This window comes from Trachymyrmex cornetzi, unplaced genomic scaffold (genome assembly GCF_001594075.2).
Source record: "Trachymyrmex cornetzi isolate Tcor2-1 unplaced genomic scaffold, Tcor1.1 scaffold475, whole genome shotgun sequence".
In the NCBI taxonomy this organism is placed as follows: domain Eukaryota; kingdom Metazoa; phylum Arthropoda; class Insecta; order Hymenoptera; family Formicidae; genus Trachymyrmex; species Trachymyrmex cornetzi.
The window spans coordinates 114,930-136,246 of NW_017299563.1; the positions used below are offsets into that span (position 1 = coordinate 114,930).

General features: G+C 37.1%; 1 protein-coding gene across 1 annotated transcript in view; it reads right to left on the minus strand.

Moving 5' to 3' along the window:
• Positions 1-21,317, minus strand: part of Drgx (Dorsal root ganglia homeobox) — a 57,273-nt gene that overhangs the window by 592 nt on the left and 35,364 nt on the right. The window contains exons 4-7 of the mRNA XM_018513784.1: positions 21,285-21,316; positions 13,632-13,837; positions 5,484-5,920; positions 3-22 (exon numbers count right to left, since the gene is read on the minus strand). Coding sequence (XP_018369286.1) covers positions 3-22; positions 5,484-5,920; positions 13,632-13,837; positions 21,285-21,316 — 695 coding nt within the window. The remainder of the gene's footprint in view (positions 1-2; positions 23-5,483; positions 5,921-13,631; positions 13,838-21,284; position 21,317) is intronic.

The following is a 21,317-nucleotide window of genomic DNA, read 5'->3' on the forward strand; positions in this document are numbered from 1 at the left end:
GCCTGCGCCTATCCCCGTGGTGCTGAAAGTTTGACGAGAGGAAAAAATGAATATAAATATGGGGAATACAAATAGAATTGAAAACATAAATAGAAAATATATGACAAAGTATAAACTTAATTTTTTAATTTAAAGTTAGTTTAGAGTAGAATGCGCTTCTCTCCTATTCGATATTATCCTATTCGGTTAGGATCACTGTCTGGATGAAACTCACAAGGGGATAGAAAGTATTTTTTGCTGCACTGAAGTGGTGCTATGTACTTCTTTTATCATAAAAAATCTTAATAGTCTTATATATATATATATATAGAAAATTTTTTTAATGCGAAAATGTAGAGCGCAATGGTTCGATAAATTCTCACATAAGACCTTAATTAAGGACGTATCAGATATATAGTTTCTATAAAAAATTACTGTGATTAGACGTTTTCTGTATAAAAATAAATATTACATATACAGGATGTCTCACAACTACTACATTTCCTTTTAAGGACATATGCCTGAGGTAATTTTGAGACGAAAATCCTAATACGAAAATATCGAGACTATAATAGTTTTCGAATTACACACTATCTTTAACCAATTATAAGTCAAAAACTATTGTAGCCTCGATATTTTTATATTAGGATTTTCGTCTCAAAATTACCTCAAGAATACGTTCTTGAGAGGAAATGCGGTAGTTGTGAGACACTCTTGTGTGTATAACAATTTTATAATTTAAATGAAAATTTTCTGTTTTTATCTTAATTATTTTTTTAAAAACATCTATTTCTTATTGAAATAATTTTTTATCCACAGGTTCTAAATCGCTATTGAACTTTGTTGTATGTATTACATTCAAGGTACAATATAGAAAAATTTATGAAAACATTTTTTCATAATTTTTTCATTTTGTTAAAAAATACGTGTAGCTAAAAAAATACGTGAACTTTCTAGAATGGGATAAAGCTGTCCTCTATCCACTTCTAAAGTACGACATAGTTTTTGTTTCAAAATAAGAAACTATTAATTTCTTTTCTTTAATTCGTAATTTCTTAAATTAACGGCAATAGCACAATTGACGCGCACTGATACACGTAGACGTAGAAACATCTCAATCGTCACGCCGGAAACGATCCTTAACTCGTCCGCGAATTAACGCTATTTCAAGCACTGGCACGATTATCGCCAAAAGGACGTCGCAATTTCGCGCGATTCCAACTACCGGCGTATCAGTGCAGTGTAGCGAAAGCGAGAGACAGACAAGCAGCCTCGAATGAAGTGCAAGAGGAAGACGGAAACCGAGAACGGATGGAGTAGAGGGAGAAAGATAGATAGACAGAGAGAGAGAGGGAGAGAGGAGCCGCAGCCTCACAAGCGCTAATCCGATTAGCACGCGTGATGTTCCGCATCCTCCGAGAGGAGCGGAGGCTGCTTTGAGGCGCTGATGATTATCTCAAATATTAATCGCAAATATTGTTTAATTAATGTAACGAGCTCGAGTCGGTACTCGAGTCGGAGCCTGAGATCGGGAGCGAGAGAAGGAGGAAAGGATGGTAGAGAACGCGTGGGGGTGGGTAGGAGTTAGGGCAGACAGCCCACGGCATTTAGGTCGTTAGTGGGGTGGGCGGCGAGAGTAGGAAAGACGCAGTTCGTCGGCAGGCCAGAGTAACGGATTTCAGGTGGTTGCCCGGGGGAGGGGGTTGTATCGGGCTTAAGGGAGAAAAGGGCGGGTAGGGGTGGCAAACCGCGGCGACGCGCGGAGGGCGACGGAGACGGCGACGGTGGTGGCGGCGAGAGGAAGAGCCGAACCGCGGTAAGCGCGATAATTAGCGGCAATTAGCCGCGTAGTCTACCGTGCACCTTGCTCTACGTGCGCGCTCGTTTACTTGCCGCGCACACACATGCAAATGCATACCTACGTGCACCCTGGTACTGCTCGCGTGATGGACGAAGCGCGACTTAGTACATCCCCCTATCTTATCGACGCGTTTGCTAGGCACTGAGTTACGATGTCGAGTTACGGTGTATGGAAGGGAGACGGCTGGAATGACGCAGATTATCTCGCAAACATGACTACCATCTGCTCGCGCCTTTGGATAAAAAAAATTGTTGCAAAGGAAAAAAAGGAATGCTATGTGTAATAATTTCAGTAATAGTTTGCGACGAAATAAAATTTGTGGATAATTAATGTTGTGTCAACTGTATCTTCCTTTATAAAATTAAATCTTGATTTAATTAATTACTCGTTTGGATTTTAAATTTTATTATTCGATTAATACAAAAACAAATTATATATGCAGAAAGTACTAAAAGTATTCGTACAGGTGGACATCTTTTTTAGAAACTTTATTTTTAGTAAGTAAACATTAATTAGTAATTTGTTAACAAAGAATAAAATAGATTATATATTTCTCAAAGTTATTTTATCTAAAATGATGTACAATAATAGAAATATATTGTATATATATTATACTATCTTAATAATAAGTGAAAATAAAAAGTTGTATTATTTGGACGCACAAAAAATATTTGTTTAAAAGTTTGTCTTCTAAGATCATAAATAATAGTTATTTTCGCGAAGGTTTTTTGTTTATATTAGGAAACGTACTTATTGTTAATAAATTGCTAATTAATGTTCATTTTCTACAAATAGGGCTTCTTAAATAAAAATCTTCCTTATATACGAATACTTTTGTATTTATTATATATTGCAAATTTTTTAAAATTCTCTCTCTCTCTTTCTCTCTTTTACTCTTCTAAAAAAAATAAAAAGTAAAAAATAAAAATTAGCTTTGTAGCTCATAATTTAAAATATTTTTTTCTATCTCGTATCTTTTACTTTTGTCCGCCTTTTTCGTCCGTACGAATTTTCAGCCTGTTAGTCAGTCGAATATATACGTGTGATCACTTTAGTTATTTTATTTAATATTTATGTGCTCCATTTTACTTAGGTATATCTAGTTTTTATCCTATAATCGCTTCTAGATAAGTAATGACGTCGATAACTACGATATTACCTAGACGAGGTCGCGTTTCCCGCGTAATAAGACTCCATTAAAATCTTTATTTAAAATTCAATAACATTAAACGCTCTCAGCTCCACCGGTAGTGAATATAGCGTAGAGTTAAAACGAGTAATAAAAGTGACAGGAAACGATTCTGAGCTGCATATATTATTAGATATGATATTCTTAATACACACTGCGATTAACAATTTTTTAAATACACATTTCAATCAATAAGGTACCCCCCTCCCCCAAAAATAAAAAATCGTCATAACATCAAAATGGCGTAAAAAAGGCTTCAAAATGATTATTAAAAGTCACTTTTAATAATCTTATTAGTTACGATTTATTATAATGTTATTTTGACGTTATTATGATCTGTTATTCTGCTTGAGTGGCAAACTGTTTTAAATCATAATACTCACGCTATACCGATTGTATAATTGTGATTGGTGATTAATGATTACTTTACAACCAGTTAGAGCAAAGCAATCGATGACTGATCGAAAAGTGCTTGCCAATCGCTAATCACAATCGCGCAATCGTTAGGGTAACTACATTTATAGTTCCTTTACCATTTTAGCTGATAATGAGTTGATCTTTCTATGCGGAAGCTTGCGTTTTATTAATCGAAGTAGAACATAGGCGCAATTTCCAAGATAAAGTACCTGCTTTTCATTGAGCTAACAAGAGTAACGCATAATCAATTCTTACGCAACCTTCCAAGAGAATTGCGAGACAAAAGAGCGATCTAGCGACGAGACACAATGTCTTTGCGACGTGGATCCGCCCCTATACAGCACGAAGTCAGTCGCTCTTACGGTAGCTAGGTAGAGCCAAGGTAAGAAGGAACGCAGAGCTTACACCCTCCCTCCCCTCCGCCTCCCCTCCCATCCACCTCTCCTCTCCATCCGCGACCCCCGGCAGGAGCTTCGCCGTTCCTCTGAATAAATGATAGGGATATATTTACGGCGAGCGGTTTTAAATAAATTACAACTGCGGGGACGGCGAAGGAGTATCTTCCTGCCGTTTCTTCTTTACCTTTTCCCTCGACCCTGGTACCAGGCCCATCAGGTCCCCCCCTCCTTGACCCCCTCGGCCGCCTCCAATCCACCAGCGCTACCTCTCCGTCGTCTTGTCGACATCTAACGCGCACCCTCCTCTCGCGAGCATTACGTCTACCACGCGTGTCTGCCACGCGTGTTTTTCGGCATTTTTTGTTCCCGACCTCCACGTCGATCCGCAGAGAGCCCCACTGTCGTCGTCTCGGGGATTATAAACGAATGTGCTCCGTCCCCGCGGAAAGAGAGGATCGCGAGCGGGATAAATCGCCCCTTTCCGATTCTTCGGACGTACTCCGGTTCCCCTTGTACCTACATACGGCCGATGAAACGCGTCTCTCGTAGAAATATTTTATGCGGTACAAATATTTTTCTAGATTTTCCGTGCACACATACGTGAACTCTCTTCTATGATATCTCAAACATTGATAACGTAAATAGATATTTACATAAACAAGTATTTTTGTAGAATATAATAAGAAGTATCAAAATACATTTTTTATTATGAAAAATTATTTATTTAAATTATTATTTATGACATTTATTAGAATGTGTATTAAATTATGCAAAAATTCGCAGATGAAAGAAACATATAATGATTATATCCTTCGAAAACGCGCAACATATTTACAGCCTTGGCCATAAGTATAAGGCATGCTCAATTTATTGCGTTTTCTTGGACAAAGTGTTAATAAAATCCAAAGGAAAACTGACAAAATTTTAAAATTGTTATAAAAATAAATATGATTTTTCAAAACTGTTCTTTAATTTATTTTTCGTCGGATATAAAACGTTTACGACAATTTGTCCTGTACTCTAATGTGACTAACAATCTGCATATTCGTAAAAATCAATAATTTCTAAACGTTTTAATCTACAATACTTGTTCGTAACTATGTATATGAAATCACCGCGAGAAATTGTCGCCAGTTATTTAGTCTTTTTATCCGTCGCAAACTCTTTAGCAGCGTCATGTCGACGCTTCTTTCTGTCGACATACGAGTCGTAAACGGCAAGACGCCATTTAGTTTCACGAGACAAAAGTCCATGAGCGAAAAGTGGTGCGCATTGCTTTGTCGCTGGCTCCCGTGGAAGCTGCAGTTTAACGAGGCGACGATTATCGCGATTATACGAGTGGCTATGACGGCGACGCGCGGAAGAGGCGAGGGAGGGGGAGAGTTACCGAGTGAAGAAGCGGCTTAACCGGCGGGCGTCGGGGCCAGCGATGCCGTCACGAAGAGTGGTTTAATGGCGCGTATCGAGCATCCGGCCGGCGGTGTTCAGCGGCGCTTGCACCCACTTACTCGTTGAAATCGTCCAGAGAGTTTATAAGGGGTTGGGAGAAACCTAGACGGGGGGAGCAGAGAGGGGGAAAACTCAGGAAGGAGGAAGATATTTCCTAAAGACGTAAATACAAACGAAGCTAAGAGCTCACCTCTCAGCGGGTGGTCCGAGGCCCCCCACGGTGCTCGGTGGCGGCGGCGGCGCTCTTATGGGGGTCGGCGGTGGCGTCGAGACGCCACCTAGAGACGGCTGACTCGGCTGGGGCCGGGGACTGACCGAGGCGGAAGTCGTACTGGGGCTCCTGGAGCCACCGCCGCCTCCACCGCCCCCGGCACCTTCCGCCACGGCGTCCTCCGTGTCGGCGGCGCTGCTGCTCGTCGTGGTGCCCTCCGGGTCATTTCCCGTGGGACTCGGGCCCGCCGATGAAGACGTTGGTGCGGCCAAAGCGGAGGATTCCACGTTACCGCCACCGCCGCTACCACCGCCGCCGCTGCCGCCACCACCGCTGTTTCCACCCTCGCGTTTGCGTTGCTCCTCCTTCAGTCGTTCGCTCTTACGCCATTTCGCCCGCCGATTTTGGAACCACACCTGCAAATTACGATCGTCGCGGTTAACATAGATTAATGTTATACGCTTAAGCTTTGGAAAATCAATAATAGGAAGCGTAACTTTGATATAGAAGTTACTGTTTTATAAGTAAAGTTACGAAATTTAATTTTTTTTAATGGATCGAGGAACTCTTCTTGCGTGAAAAAAAAAATATATATATATATATTGCTGATACTTAATTCGCTGATTTCCAACTCATTATTAGTTGATACGTAAATGTTATAAAAATGTTTTTAAATATCTGTATTAACACTTAATATCTCCTAACAATTTATGTTCCACGTTTTTATTTATTGTGCCTTTAATGTTTTATGTCTTTTTCATAATACAATTTTTGGATTATGCTAAATATGAATAAATATCATATAGCGATATACCTGCATCCAGGGAAGTTAAACTTCTCAAAAGCCAACTTCGCGGAAGTTTGCATAATTCTCTGATTCAATATTCTCGACATCTCAGTCATCTGACTATACATTACACGCGCGCGGACGAGAGGGTTAAGTCTCGCGAAAGTCATAGAATGGGAGAGGTGGATGGATAGGAGAAAAATGAGGAGGACGCGGTCGTATCTATGGCACTCCGCAATGTCCGCAAATGTGCAAGGATAATTGCATGTGCGGGTAGGGGGTGGGAGGGTGGAGGTGGCATTCTGAGGCAGAGAAAAGCACGAGGGTGCGGCAGGCTGGTTGGCGGATGTTGAGGCAGGGATGGTTGGGAGACTGGGGGGAGGGGGGTACTTTCCGCCGTGCATGTTCAACGAGCCGACAGCAACCACGGCGACCGAGTGTTTTTTAAAAAGCTCGAGTTCCGCTAACGAGGCTAACTTGACATAATACCGGCTGAAATAGACTTTATTACACCCAGCGGTTCTCCACCGTTGACTTTTGTCTCGACAATGAATGTACAATAACCGGGTTTTCGTGCGGAATCCTCACTCGGTGCACATACACGCCAACTAATAGTAAAACTCGGGATGTTTACTACCTAGGGAAACCTGAAATTTTCAGGGGATTTCTCTTTTACCCTTGAAAATCAAGAATTTTCATGGAATTTTATCGCCATTCAAAAAATTTTTGAAATTTTACTTTTAAATTTAAATTTCATCTCTTTTTGAAAACATTATTTCTTTCATAATTTTTTCTTAATGATTCAAAATTGACAATCTCATTAGCAATAAATATGACTTACACATGCGCATATGTTTACGTATATTTTCATAGGTCTCACGAATTTTTATAAAAAGATCGGGATGATAAAACAATACATACGCGCGCGCACACTCAGAAAAGATATAGTGATGGCAACTATGTATAAAGATGATGCAATTATACAAGTTTTATTTGTAGAAGTAATGTACATACTTGAATAAACTATTTTAGACTTGTAAACTAATTATAAAAAAATAGTTTATTCAACTATGTACATTAATTGTACATATAAAACTTGCATAATTGCCTCCTTTATAGTTGCTGTCGTTATGTCTTTTTCTCTGGCAATAAGTATAGCCATAAGAGAATAATCTACTGATACTGTAGTGAGTTTTCTTTATACATTATCTTATAAGTTTAGCAGCTCTATAATTGTAAAAAAGGATAGATAATTTCGTGAAAAAATCCCTGTCTTCTACTTTACAATGTATAGTTTACTTGCACGTTACACTCCAATTGATTTCAAAATTGCATTAAGAAAGTCTCTAATTTGAAATTTTTAATAGAAATAACTAGAAAATTCGAGAAAATTGTTTTACAAGGTTTCAGTAAACACCCTGTAAAACGTAATCAGAGCTATTTGTTTGTAGAACGTGAAGTTGATTAGAAAAAGTCATAAAGAACATCCGATGCATCATTTATAATATGGTGCTATATCACTTTATAGATATTGCATTGAAAAATGTATTAGCATAAATTTCGTCGGATTTGCTTGATTTTGAGAAAAAAACTTTTTTTGAAAAGAAAATATTGTACGTAAATATATATATATATAAGGATTATTAAAAAATATTAAAATGGTTAGATTATCAAAATAAATATTATTTTTTCAATGAAAGTGTTTTTTAATTAATTTTTGTAATAAAACGTTTACGTTAATTTGTGTTTTATATTTATTGCCAAGACTGTATTAAATTGTGAAAAAAGAACAGACTTCACAAAAAAAATTTCACAAAAAGTCCTTAGTAAAAAGAGCTGGAATTAATAGGATTGGTATATCCTATTCTGTGTAATATTATGGGTCTGGAAAATGATTATCTTACATTCGAGCGCGGAACTTTCGCAGGAGGAAGCACGGAAAATGGTTTAATAAAATAAATACGATGGGTACGACTCTCTACCGCCACCTCGAACATCGCGAGAGGATGGAGGAGGGGCGACAGACGGGGAGATATAATAATATCCTAAGGGTTACAAGAGGGGGTGGCGGAGGACGAGTAATAGCTGGGAACAAAGCCATGGTCTCGTATAGGGACCACCACCGCCGTTTTCCTTTACACCCTTGCGCGATATATCTCTCTTCTCTCCACTTTTTTTTCCAATACAAATTTAATCTGAAATTCGTTGATAATGGGCGTAAAACGTTTTTAATCGGCTGCACCCCCTTGTTAAACGAATGTGTCGCTCTTTGTCGCGGGATTACTGATCGCACGTATCACGTGTGACATGCTTTTTAAAACGCTGCGTGACAACGATAACTACTGATTAATTCACGAAAAGCTGTTTTTTCCAACAGCCCGTAAATTGAAAAATGTCCACTTTCAATAAATCCACGTTTATAGAAATTTTCCGCTCGTTTCTCAATTTCCAACCCAATTTGTGGATTCAAATATTTTTGTCAAAACCATCGCGGAGATAGAGATACTAATATTTTATACCGACGAGCTACTTTTCTCGAGATTCGCGGTACCGTAAAAAATTTTCTGCATTTTTTACAATTCCAAAGGAGCGCGGACAACTACGTGAAGAGAAGAGAAGAGCTCCGCGAAATCCAATCACCGAAAATAGGAGAGAGTCAACGTAATCGCGGTGTCCAGCGTCCATGCACGGTCCAGAGCGCGTCGCACGAGCGCAGGTGCGAGTGCCGTTTGATGCGGCGCGGGCGCGACGCGTCTAATTCACGCACGCCGGTAATTGCCGGCCTCGCACATACACGCACGTCCATATATATGTAACGACCGTACGTACACGTGCAAGTGTAGTGTGCGAGGAAATGTACACCCGCTCGCCGCGCCGCGCCGCATCGTGAGGATGTCGTACGGTACGTGCCTCGACGATACAACCGACCCTCCTTCAACTCCCACCCGCCCGTTCCTCCTCTAGGAGGTTAGGTTCTAATTGGAGCCTGGAGAAGAGGACGGGCGCTACATAAACGCGCCTATTTGTCCATTATTCCAGATTCCCTTTGTCTTCGCTAATGAAACAATGAGTCTGCGCCGTAATTGCGTCACAGCCAGACCAACAGCCTCGCCCCTCCGTTCTTCGCCGCCTCGCGCCACCCCTCTGTCTCTTTCATTGTCATGTGTACACTGTCGTATCTCTCTCGTAAAGATTGCAGCCTCCTTGTAAATTTGCACAATGCACGCCAGGCTGCCTCTTAGACTTTGTGATCGAGGATCCTTCGTGAGTCAGGATATTAATGATGAGAGGCCGGGCGAAGCGCCAAGATTTTTTCGGATTTGTCGGGGCACGCGAGCTATATTTTACTATAATAATTATTTTTTAAATACTGATTATTTATAAATTTTATAATAAATTTTTTTCGACTAAGACGCAAAATAAAATAAATAAAATTTTATTCGTTTTATATCAATTAAATTGTAATATATCACGTTTACAGTAGATTACGGCAGAACTTAAGTGTGAACTATTTAGTGCTGTGGCGACTCGCCACTAGAGGTCCATGGGACTCACTCGGTTCGCGTAAGCACCGCGCCGCGCGAATTCCCTTTAAATAGAATATCATTCTGGATTCATTTCAGGCGTCTAAGGTAAGTCCCACACTACATCGCCTTATTGATGAGTCTAGTAGCATGGAACCAGGACGAAACGCTGCGGCCGACCACAAAGCTTCGAGTCAGGCCTCCTTAGTGGACATTTCTATATTGGTGACCCCGACGTAATTTGAACACGCACACGCTTGCACACGCTCACACACACTCGCCATACGCTCACACATAGCGGTACCGAGCAGCATCGAGCAGCACACAGAGCAGCATAGAGCAGCACAAGCAGCATCAAGCATCACCACGTTCGTCCCTGATATTTATCATTCCAACGCAATCCGTTGGATCGCGCCCTCATTGGGGTGGAGTCCTGTGGCGACTCGCCACTAGAGGTCCACGGGACTCATTCGATTCGCGTAAGCACTGCGCCGCGCGAATTCCCTAATAGAATATCATTCTGGATTCATTTCAGGCGTCTAAGGTAAGTCCCACACTACATCGCCTTATTGATGAGTCTAGTAGTGTAGAGCCAGGACAAAACGCTGCGGCCGACCACAAAGCTTCGAGTCAGGCCTCCTTAGTGGACATTTCCACAGTGCTATTATTTCTGTGTACATTTTTTAAATGTTTACAGATTGCTGAAGGAATGGTCAGTATGATTGATAAATTAGAAAAAAGTCGCGATTAGTGAGATTTTTTCAATGGAATAAAATACCTTTAAATAAAAGGAAAAATAAAGAATCATGTAGGTTATATGTTAAAAATAGAATTTGTTAACGTTAAATATGTTAACGTTAAAAATAGAATTTTTAACGTTAAACATTGTATTAAAAAATCTTCAAAAATAATTTTATGAGTTCTAACTGAGTTTCATGTATAAAAGACGTTTTAATCTTTTTCCAGGAAACTTGTATTATTAACATCATATAATACACTATCATTTTAGCTACAAATACTTTAGCTACAATTTATCAAACACTAAAAAAAAATAACAAATAGTAATTGATTATTTTTAAAAATATTGCGTGAAATAATCATAGTAGTAAATTGATTTAATAATGCTATGAGTATAAGAGTCTTACACGGAAAGAACAGTTTTGCTCAAGTACTTAAAAATTTAGCTATTATAGATTTGAAAGTAATTTTATTAGATTACTAAAATAATTATATAGGACGCTCAAGTTAGTTAGAACTTTTTGCAGCGTTGCTCATTATGCTTCGATTTCCTAATTATTTTGATGATTCAACAAGAATTATTTTCAAATCTCTCTCTCTCTCTCTCTACGTCTATACTCAAATTAGATATTTAGCCAAATAGATATTTCAGTAAAATCGTTTTTTTTCCGTGCGATTATCGAGGTATGTTTGACTTGGAAATTGCGAAAGGCGCTGTCAAAACGTATCATCTGAAATTCGATGGAGATGCAGGTTGGCGTCTGCCGAGAAATCAAAAGCCGCCATTGGTAATCAGATATCCTCTGCAGATGTTCCGACAGGATTTTAGGCTGGAATCGCTGTTACGCTGCAGGGATTCTCAGCGCGAATTACAACGGCGTGAGTAAATATGGCCGTGAGGACGTAGCCTGCAGGAGTACAAAGTAATCCCGGAGATTACCGGCTTACTCTGTCAGAAGATTACGTCAGGTCGAGGGTGTCAGCGCGCCTCTTGGGGGTCCTGCAGGGCCCCCCGCCCTCCCACCCTGCCGGATTCGCCCCTCTGGTACATACGCTTTTGCTCTTGTGGCAACACCGTACGGCCACAGACAATCGATCATAGTTACGGTCTTTTACAGATTTTCTTTTTAATTTTCAAATCTGCAGTTATTGAATCTAAAATATATTTTCATCCTGACTAAATTTCGCGCGTTCCCCATCTGTGTCGCGTATATATCATATATACGCATACATCATACATAAAATATATGGCATGTTATTTTTCGTACGATAAATTATAAATATGGCAATTTTTTTAAATCCGGGAGTGGCAAAGGACAAAAATCGATTAAAAAAAAAAATTGTCGAAATTCCGCTTTGGATTGCAGAAATCCGGTTTACGCATATTTTTTCGCGATATAATCATTTGGATACTAATGGATACGTAGGCGGGTAATACATTCTATTGTGTGTTCCATGAAATATTACAGCGAAAACATGCAGCGCGAAAAATGTTCTCGGAATTTCTCTACTTAACGCTACGAAGGCAGACAAAAAATTATCGGGTTGCCGCGCGTAATTTTCTCATCGCATTAAAACGCGGAATCCAATCTCAATGCGCTGAGACGCATTAAAAGATTAAGCTCGCTGCTGCCAATGCTCGGACGCGAGCATGCGAACATTCTGTGAAGTTTTAATGCACGTGCTTTCATGTTATCGAATAAACGTGATTATACAACGTGATTAGCATACTTTCAAGTAACCTGTTTTAATATATCCTTAAATATAATGCACACAGTGCTTCTGCCATGAATTTGTTCATTTCCCTTATTCTAATGGATCTTTTTTGTAATTTAATCGGATTACGGACATTATTATATTATATGCGGCAAGATACTTTACGAGAACTGACAAAATAAAATTGAATAAAAAGTAAATAATTATGTTAATAATAATTCAACGACACACACGGCTGCTTTTAGTAGACTTGAAACATCATAATCTGAAAAAAGTCTAATCAGGTTGTAGGATTGCGAAATTTAAGGGATATACCGTTTGCGTTATCTTTATACTAATTCTTTCCGTTGATAATAATTTAAAGTAAAAACAAGTTAAAAGAAAGAGCCAGAAATTTTACGTATAAACAAATTGGTAGATAAGTAAAAAGGTCTTAATAAATTATTATGAACTTTAATAACATGCCGGCTAACAAACGTTTCGATCACGATTGGATCATTATCAATACTTACAAAATATAAAAAACGTACCAATAGATGGCCCACCCTGTAGGATTGCGAAATTTAAGGGATATACCGTTTGCGTTATCTTTATACTAATTCTTTCCGTTGATAATAATTTAAAGTAAAAACAAGTTAAAAGAAAGAGCCAGAAATTTTACGTATAAACAAATTGGTAGATAAGTAAAAAGGTCTTAATAAATTATTATGAACTTTAATAACATGCCGGCTAACAAACGTTTCGATCACGATTGGATCATTATCAATACTTACAAAATATGTATGTCTAAACGGTAAGAAACGTAACATAAAGTCAACAATTATATAGTTATACAATGCGAAGTATATTTTAAATTTCTTCGATCGACTTTATGTTATGTTTCTTATCGTTTAGACATATTTGGTAAGTATTGATAATGATCCAATCGTGATCGAAACGTTTGTTAGCCGGCATGTTATTGAAATTCATAATAATTCATTAAGATCTTTTTATCTACCAATTTGTTTATACGTAAAATTTCTGGCTGGTAGCCCTTTTTCTTTTAACTTGTTTTTAAATTATTGAGCCATTATACTATTATATAGATTTAAAGTAAGTTACAGTTCAAAATATACACGAATTTTGAACATTGTTTTTTGCGAAGGATATAATCAGTTATTAAATTATTATATGAAAAGATTTACGTACTAATTAACTTTCTGGCTTTCATTATTCCGTTTTTATTTAAAACATTGGTAATCCTTATACTTATCTTATTTATCGTTAAGAAATGTAATTATATATAAGGACAAGTGGATTAGGATTGAAAAATTCGATTTTGATGAAAAGAAAGATCTCCGCGATTGTTATTGTTACACTCACCTGCACTCTAGCTTCCGTGAGATTAATTTTCATGGCCAGATCTTCCCTCGTAAAGACGTCCGGGTAGTGAGTTTGCGCAAAGGCGGACTCGAGTTCCTCCAGTTGCTGAAGGGTGAAAGTTGTCCTGTTTCGACGCTGTTTCCTCCGCACGAAGGAATCCTCGCCAACTCCGTGCAGCGCTGGGTGATAGGCGGAGTAACTAGTATCTGTAACGAGCAATCCGGGAGGAATTGTTAAGTGTTTTTAGAATATCGCTCTTTTACAGTAATTCTTAATATAATGATAATTCGCGCAAATTTTATTTTCTGCAACTTTAAATGCAAAGAACACTATTATCGATAACACAAGTAATAATAACGAATCGAATAATAATAAATAAATGATGTAATATAATAATAGGTAAAAATATTCAATTGAATATAAAAAAATATATTAATTTTTATTAGTTTAATTATATAATACGTTTTTGTAATTAATATTGATAATATATGTTGTGTCAATAAAGAAAATATTTTTCTTTTAAAGGGACGAGTTCGACAAAGTTTCACCTTTTAATTCTTGATAGATTCGAATTTGCAAAGTTCCAGGAGAACTTAGTTCGGTACTCCGCATATTTGCCTGTGCTTGACTAGGGTTTGCGAAACTCGGAAACTTCAAGAAACTTGTGAGTTACTGACAATCTCGCGGAATTTTCAAATTTATACGGCAAGCGTTATTGCAAAATAAAATGATCAACATAATTCCTTGCTTTTTCACGGTAGTTTACATTAGTGCTTATCAGTGTGAATAAGTTGTATCAGATTTTATACAAAATAAGAGTCGTCCGTAGTAAACATAGACGCATACTCATTCATATTCGTTTACTTAATTCAATTTAATTTAATTTAATTTAGCAAGTGTAATAATTAACTTCTTCGTATCAAGAAGTATATCTTCTCTATTATGATTTTCTATCTTTTGGAATTAATAGTATCATTTTCTACGAATTCAAGACTGGGAAGTTCCAAATAAACTTGAAAATTCAGATAAAAAATCCGGGGTAAAAATATATAGGGCGGTCTTTACCATCATATTCAGATAGTCACATCTATTTTCATCTAAACAATTTTTCTCATTTTGTAAACTGTCTTAATCATTTCAAACATGTTTTATGTTAAACATAAATTTTAATAAATCATTGATTGTTACATCATTGATTTGAATATAACTAAAAAATAAAAAATTACACAAAAAATAAAATAAAGTCCCACATTTTGTCATGTTACCCTCAATATATTCAAATACTTCAATAAAAAAGTTTACAAATATTATCATTGATACTCGATCCATTATTTCAACAACAACTGATTATTATTAATATATAATTATATTATTTTTCTGTTGTATTTCGGTACGATAGCAGCATGCACATTTTATTTCGCCACTGCAATTATACGAGCAGACAGAGCATGTTAATTAAAAATGTTGAGTAAAACGTAGTTTGTGATCGCGCGCGTACACGAAGGATCGAAAAGTGAAGCGCCGATATAAAGGCATCGGTCGGATACGCGCGCATACAACGAGACGCGAAGTGGGAGCAGACGTTGCGAAGCGGCCGGAACCGCTCATCAATGATGCAGAGCAATCAGCGCAATTAATTACCGCGGCGCTAAGCCGGGGCTTAGCGAAAAACACAAATTAATTTCCTAAGCTCATAAAAATTCATGCCACTCTCTCTCCGCCGTCCGGCCGTCTCTCTTTCACTCGCACACAATGTCTCCTCTTCTTCCTCTCTTTTACTCTCTTCCCTTTATACCGCCTCTCTTTCTCTTTCGTTCTTTCTCTCCCTTTCATCCTCTCGACACAGAGGATAATAACGGCGACAGAAAGAGAGAGAGAAAGAGAGGCAGGGAAAGCGAGATAGGGATAACGATGAACGCGTGATGGTGTTGCACCATCAACGATGCAGTCACATAGTTGCATCCACAGGCGCGCATCGAGATACTTCGCCTCGATGCCGCTGAACTTTCATAACTGTCACGGACGTGCAATTATACGCTACGGTCGCTGCGATCTCCCGTATCGTTTGCAAAATTAATATCAATGAGAATCCGCGAGGATTTTCGCTCTAAACCAACCCACGCGAAAATAAACGATTCGAGCTTTCCGGACCGCCGGTATTTTATCAGGGCGTTTAACGACGTTGCGGACTTGTGGATGTACTTAAAACTTTGTTTCCGCTCGTGCTCCCGCTTGCACGATTATCGTACCGATACGGATTTATTTTAATATAAATACCCGAATGATATTGCGGTTGTTTTTCACATAACCATCCAGAAAATTACTGTAGATCTAACTAAGAAGCGACGATTATGTATATCTTTTCATCCGATAACATAATTGAACGGTTTTTCGCAAAAACCAAACAATTCTGAAATGTTAAATTTTCATGTAACAAAAAAATGTTATCTTCAAACCGTTTGTTATGTATATAAATATGGTAATTTTTCTCCAGATATAGGAATAGGTATAAGAATAAAGTTTTAAGTTTTGATTATCTAATATTTTGAGGATCGTAGAATTTAAAAAGAAAAATAAAAAATTTCTAGATTTTTTTTTATTCTTGTGGAAAATTTTCACTATCTATTTACTTCATAATACACGATAAAGAACATTATGTACATATTTGTGTTGGAAACTCACGTTTCTGTTAACTGTTTGTGTTGAATTTTTTAACATATTCGAATGTTAATTTAACATAACGTGATTATGTCATTTAAATTTTTGTGTTAAATTGATATTCAACGGTTTTTAGTGTCAAAATGACACAATTTATGAGTGAGCGAAAAATAATGTATTTTAAAGCGTAAATTCTAAGATGAATAAATGAAATACGTGTTAATTTAACATGTCATAAATGTTAATTATACTAAAAAAATATACTTCCACAGTTTGTTTACAACTTTTTCTTGATAATTTTTTTACACGATATTTGTGTTGTTTTCTGGTAATTATCTTATGTTAAATAAACACAAAAATTGGAGTGGACGGTTTGGGAAATATAAAATGTGTTATATTCGACATAAATTTTTCAATAGTAAGTATATGTATGTTACACGTATTTTTTATAATATTAATAATAATTAATAATCCATACAGCACATATAACTCATACCTTCAATGGATGCCCCAAAGACGTTCTAAAGACGTCCACAGGACGTGAAAGGTTTAAGATGTCTCAAGGATGTCTTTCGGATAAAATGTATTGTATGGGAATAATAAAACGAAGAAAGTAATATTATTTAAAGTACAAAGCAATTATTGTTTTACTTATTACTTATTACTTACAAAATTTTACAAATTGCTTCTAACAAAAACATCCTTTGCAAGTGTTAAACTCGATCTTATATTTCCCATTCGATTCTTGTCAGAATAAAATCACTATGTAGCGATATTGATAGAGAACGATTTGATGCCGCAACCCAGATTTTTTTTTAACTTTATTCAGGTTTCGTGGGAAAACTTTGTGGGAGCCCTTCAATTTATCGACACATTTTGCGCATATGTCGAATCTTTTAAACACTATTCGATTTTAGAAGATAGAAGAGAAATTTCGTGCGTAATGTCAAATAAATGAACCACGAAGCTATACAGTGATCCTGCGAAATACACCATGATACGTAAAAATTCTTGATCCCCATTCTTGTCATATCGATAAGCAACGACTGTCGTTGTTGCTGCGGCTGCAGAGTAAAACGAAGATAGAGAAGTGAATCGGGCGTCGACCGCGGCGGCTAAATAAATTTGCCGATGCCCCAAACTGAAATCCACTCAAGATCTTAGATTAGAGTCGGTCCGAAGTAAAGCCCGGATCCAGACAACTCGTACAACTCATCGGGAGTCGGTCTGATCCAATTTATTAGTAGCATCCCGGGTACGGAAGAGAGAGAAAGAGAGGGGGAAGGAGACCTGGCGACTTTCGCGCTTGGGACTCACGTGCATCTCCTTTTGACACACTTTGTCGTTTTGTTGACGTTTGTTTGCTTACAGAAAACGCGAAGGGAGACGATCAATTTTTCGCGCATGGAAAGCATGGAACATCATTCATTCACATATGTTCCTACGAGAAGTAGCATATCTTTTCTGAATAAGATTTAATATACTTTTAATGTAGAAGCCATTGCCTAAAGCTACTGAATTTCATTCTCCTATGCGCACAGCTTTTACCTTTTTATTTGTTTAAATCTTTTATATAATATTATATCATGTGTGGATATTGGTACATGTAATCAGATTTTTATAAATCAATTTAAAATAAGTTAAAATATAAAAGAAATTTAATATGAAATGATAATTCAGAAAATAAAAAATATTCTTTGTGCAGTCTTGTTTTCGAAAAAAGATCGAATCAAATTGATGTAAAATAGCTGCAATTTCACTTACTCTATCTTTGACTTAATATTTTCACACACATAGACATGCTGACGAGCGACTCAAAATTATTCCAAACGCGCGTCACGATCCTCCATGATCGTCCGTATCCGTTGCACTTGCGAACTGCAGGTTTCGAAGGCAGCCCAAGAGAAGGGAGGGACAGTGGTGGACCCGTGGAAAAACTACACGTAGAGAACGAAATCTAATGACACCCCGACCGTTACTAATGACGCTAACGAGGTAGTTAGATGTTAGAGCGAATGTCGGTGGGTCTGGACCGAGGGAACCCACTTACCGACTTATCACGTAGTTACCTAATCTGTTTATCCCAACGGGGGGTAGAGGAGGCCAAAAGTGAGAGAGAGTGAGAGAGCGAGCGAGAGAGAGAGAGAGAGAGAGAGAGAGAGAGAGAGAGAGAGAGAGAGAGAATGGGAGAAAGAGCCAGCGGGGACCGGGGGAGACAGACGAGGGGAGCAATCGGGAGCTGGAAGGGTGCCCGGACGTCCCTGAGGACACCATTCCCCTAGACCCCTTCCCCGTCTACCTCGACTCCCTGTTCGATCATCTACCAGAGTGTGAGAGAGAAACAGAGACAAAGATCGCTGCCTCTCACATTTATGAGCCTCAATAGGTGTTTTAAAGAGAATATAAAGAATAGCGGGAGGCTGCATTTCTCACGTTCTTGGATTTATTCGTGGTGATTTGGATGAAGGGTGGAATAAATAGCAATAATTTTTGGGATATTAGGTACGTATAAATTGGAATTGATAGAACAACGGGATTTGGCAAACTACATAGTAAAAAAAATTGTGTATTTGTGTTGGAAACGTTTCACTCACGTTCTGTGTTAACAGTTTGTGTTGAATTTTTTAACATATTCGAGTGTTAATTTAACATAAAGTAATCATATTATTGTATTGTGTATGTGAACAAATTATATAAAAAGATTGTGATTTCAAACGTAAATTCTAAGATGATTGAATAAAATGTGTGTTGATTTAACATATTATAAATGTTAATTTTACAGAAAAAAATATGCTTCCACGGTTTGTTTACAAACTGCAAGTATTAATTTTTTTTTTGTGTTTATCTACTTAAATAATATTTGTATTACCTTCTAACATATCCATTGTGTTAAATTAACACATAAATTTGAGTGGATCATTTGGGACATGTGAAATGTGTTAAATTTAACACATTTTTAATAAATTTTTCAACGGTGTACAAATATGGACGTATTGAGAATGTGTTGTTAAGGAAGGAGAGATTTTTAGCAATTCTATTACATAAACAGGATTTTTTGCACAATTAATTGCTTTTTTAGATATTTTAGAACTTAGAATGTCTCTTTCTCGATTTTGATTTTGAATAAAAAAAATATTAGGTTTTGTTAATCATAACTTTTACTTTTTTTTTCTGACGAAAATATAGATAAAATACAGTTATTAAAAACATTATATATAGTTGTGGAGTATTCATTAATATCTCACTTTATATTTTGATTTTCAGTTCGTAACATTTTCTTTATATATCGGACATTATTCTATCAAAGTTTTAACTATTAGAAGTTTGGAAATTATATAATCACAATAAGGGAAAAATAACTTTTTTGACAACAAAAAATTTACTCAGTCAAAAATAAAATTATTTTTTATTACTTCTTTTATAATTTACTTTTTTATCATTAAAAATAAAAAAGTAAATAAAAAAATTGTAAGGGGTTAAACTTCTTCCTGGATACGTCCATGACTACGGATATCACTAAATCCGATTAACGATGTCATATAAACGTAGTCTTTATCAAATTTTATCAGATGTCGAGAGAATAATATATTTATAAAAAATCTTTTCTCTTAATACATATTATATTATAATAATTCAAATCTTTGATAATATAAAGCACTATTTTTATCGAAATTACAAATCGTTCCGTATATTTTAAAAATCGCTGATATTGTATTCGTCGTACTTAAAAACGATAGGGGAAATTTTCGAAATGAAATGAATATTTTTCTTTCCGGAAAAATCTAGTATTCACAAAATGAAATCTTGCGGTCCTAATTCGATAACGATAAATGGCCGTAACCGTTAACCGGATACGTTAGAGTGATTGTCGTGGCTTGACAGATCACGCCAGGCTGAAATTCGTCATCTGGAATGGGACGCGACTTGGAAAACGATCAGTGAATAGGCAAACTGCCGTCAAAGTTCTGGGTAGCGACTCGGCTCGACTGCCGGCGGGACGCGGTTTAACTGGAAGTTGGCTCGAAGTGCAAATTAAGTTTAGCGGCCGTCCAGTTTGTAGCGTCCACTTTGCGTAACTCGGTCTAGTCGGTAATGTAACTTCATCGATGTGTTCCGCTAGAGCAAGTGCCAGTACAATCAGTCTGTCCCCCTTATCTTCCCCCCAAGTCTCTTTCCCTGTTGTATACCCGGTGTCTCTTTCTGTTTATCGATTGCACTTGTTTTCTTCATCATATTTCTCTTCTTTTTCAGGATTTTTTCTTTTTTCACGTCGTTGTTTCTTTTGTCAAAATTATCTCGTAGGATTTCTCTCAGGAAATAATTATATTTATGTATATACATCTTAGGAACTCACAATTTGAAATTTGAAGTTGAAAAAATAACAAGATTGGTTATATGTATATATCCATAATTTATGTATATATCGCTTATTTGCTACAACAATGACATAACTCAAAAAGCAAAAAGTTTTCTAGAAAATGAGTTTCAATGTTGTGAAAAATATTATACTATTAATTTTGAAATCTAATTTTGATATAATAATTGATTATAGTGAAATTAATGTGTACGTTCTTTCGAAACCTATTTTTTCTCTCTTATTTTTTTATGATTCCGTTCTTTTTCTGCAAGCAATTCCAAATGACAACTTTTGAGTTATATCGTTGTTATAACAAAGGAGCGATAACCTCAGGGATATAATATTTTCTTTCGTTTACTATATCTATTCCTTTATTAAAGTTTTCCAGAACTTTTCGGTGCGAAAGATTGCTGTTCAAAACTGTCCCCTTTTCCCTTTTTCTCATCGAGAATAGCCACGCATAAATCTAAAAATTTCCTCGTAACATTTTATAGCGATTTAGCATGGCACGCCTTTCGCCAATCGAGACGCGATCGAAAGTCGACGAGGGGGCGAAAAAGGAAGAGAAAAATATATATATATATATATATATCGTGTGCGTGCGCGCCGGCAGTGGGAAGAATCAAATTTTTACTTACAGGGGTGAGTCGGGGCGAAGGGATACTCCAGGG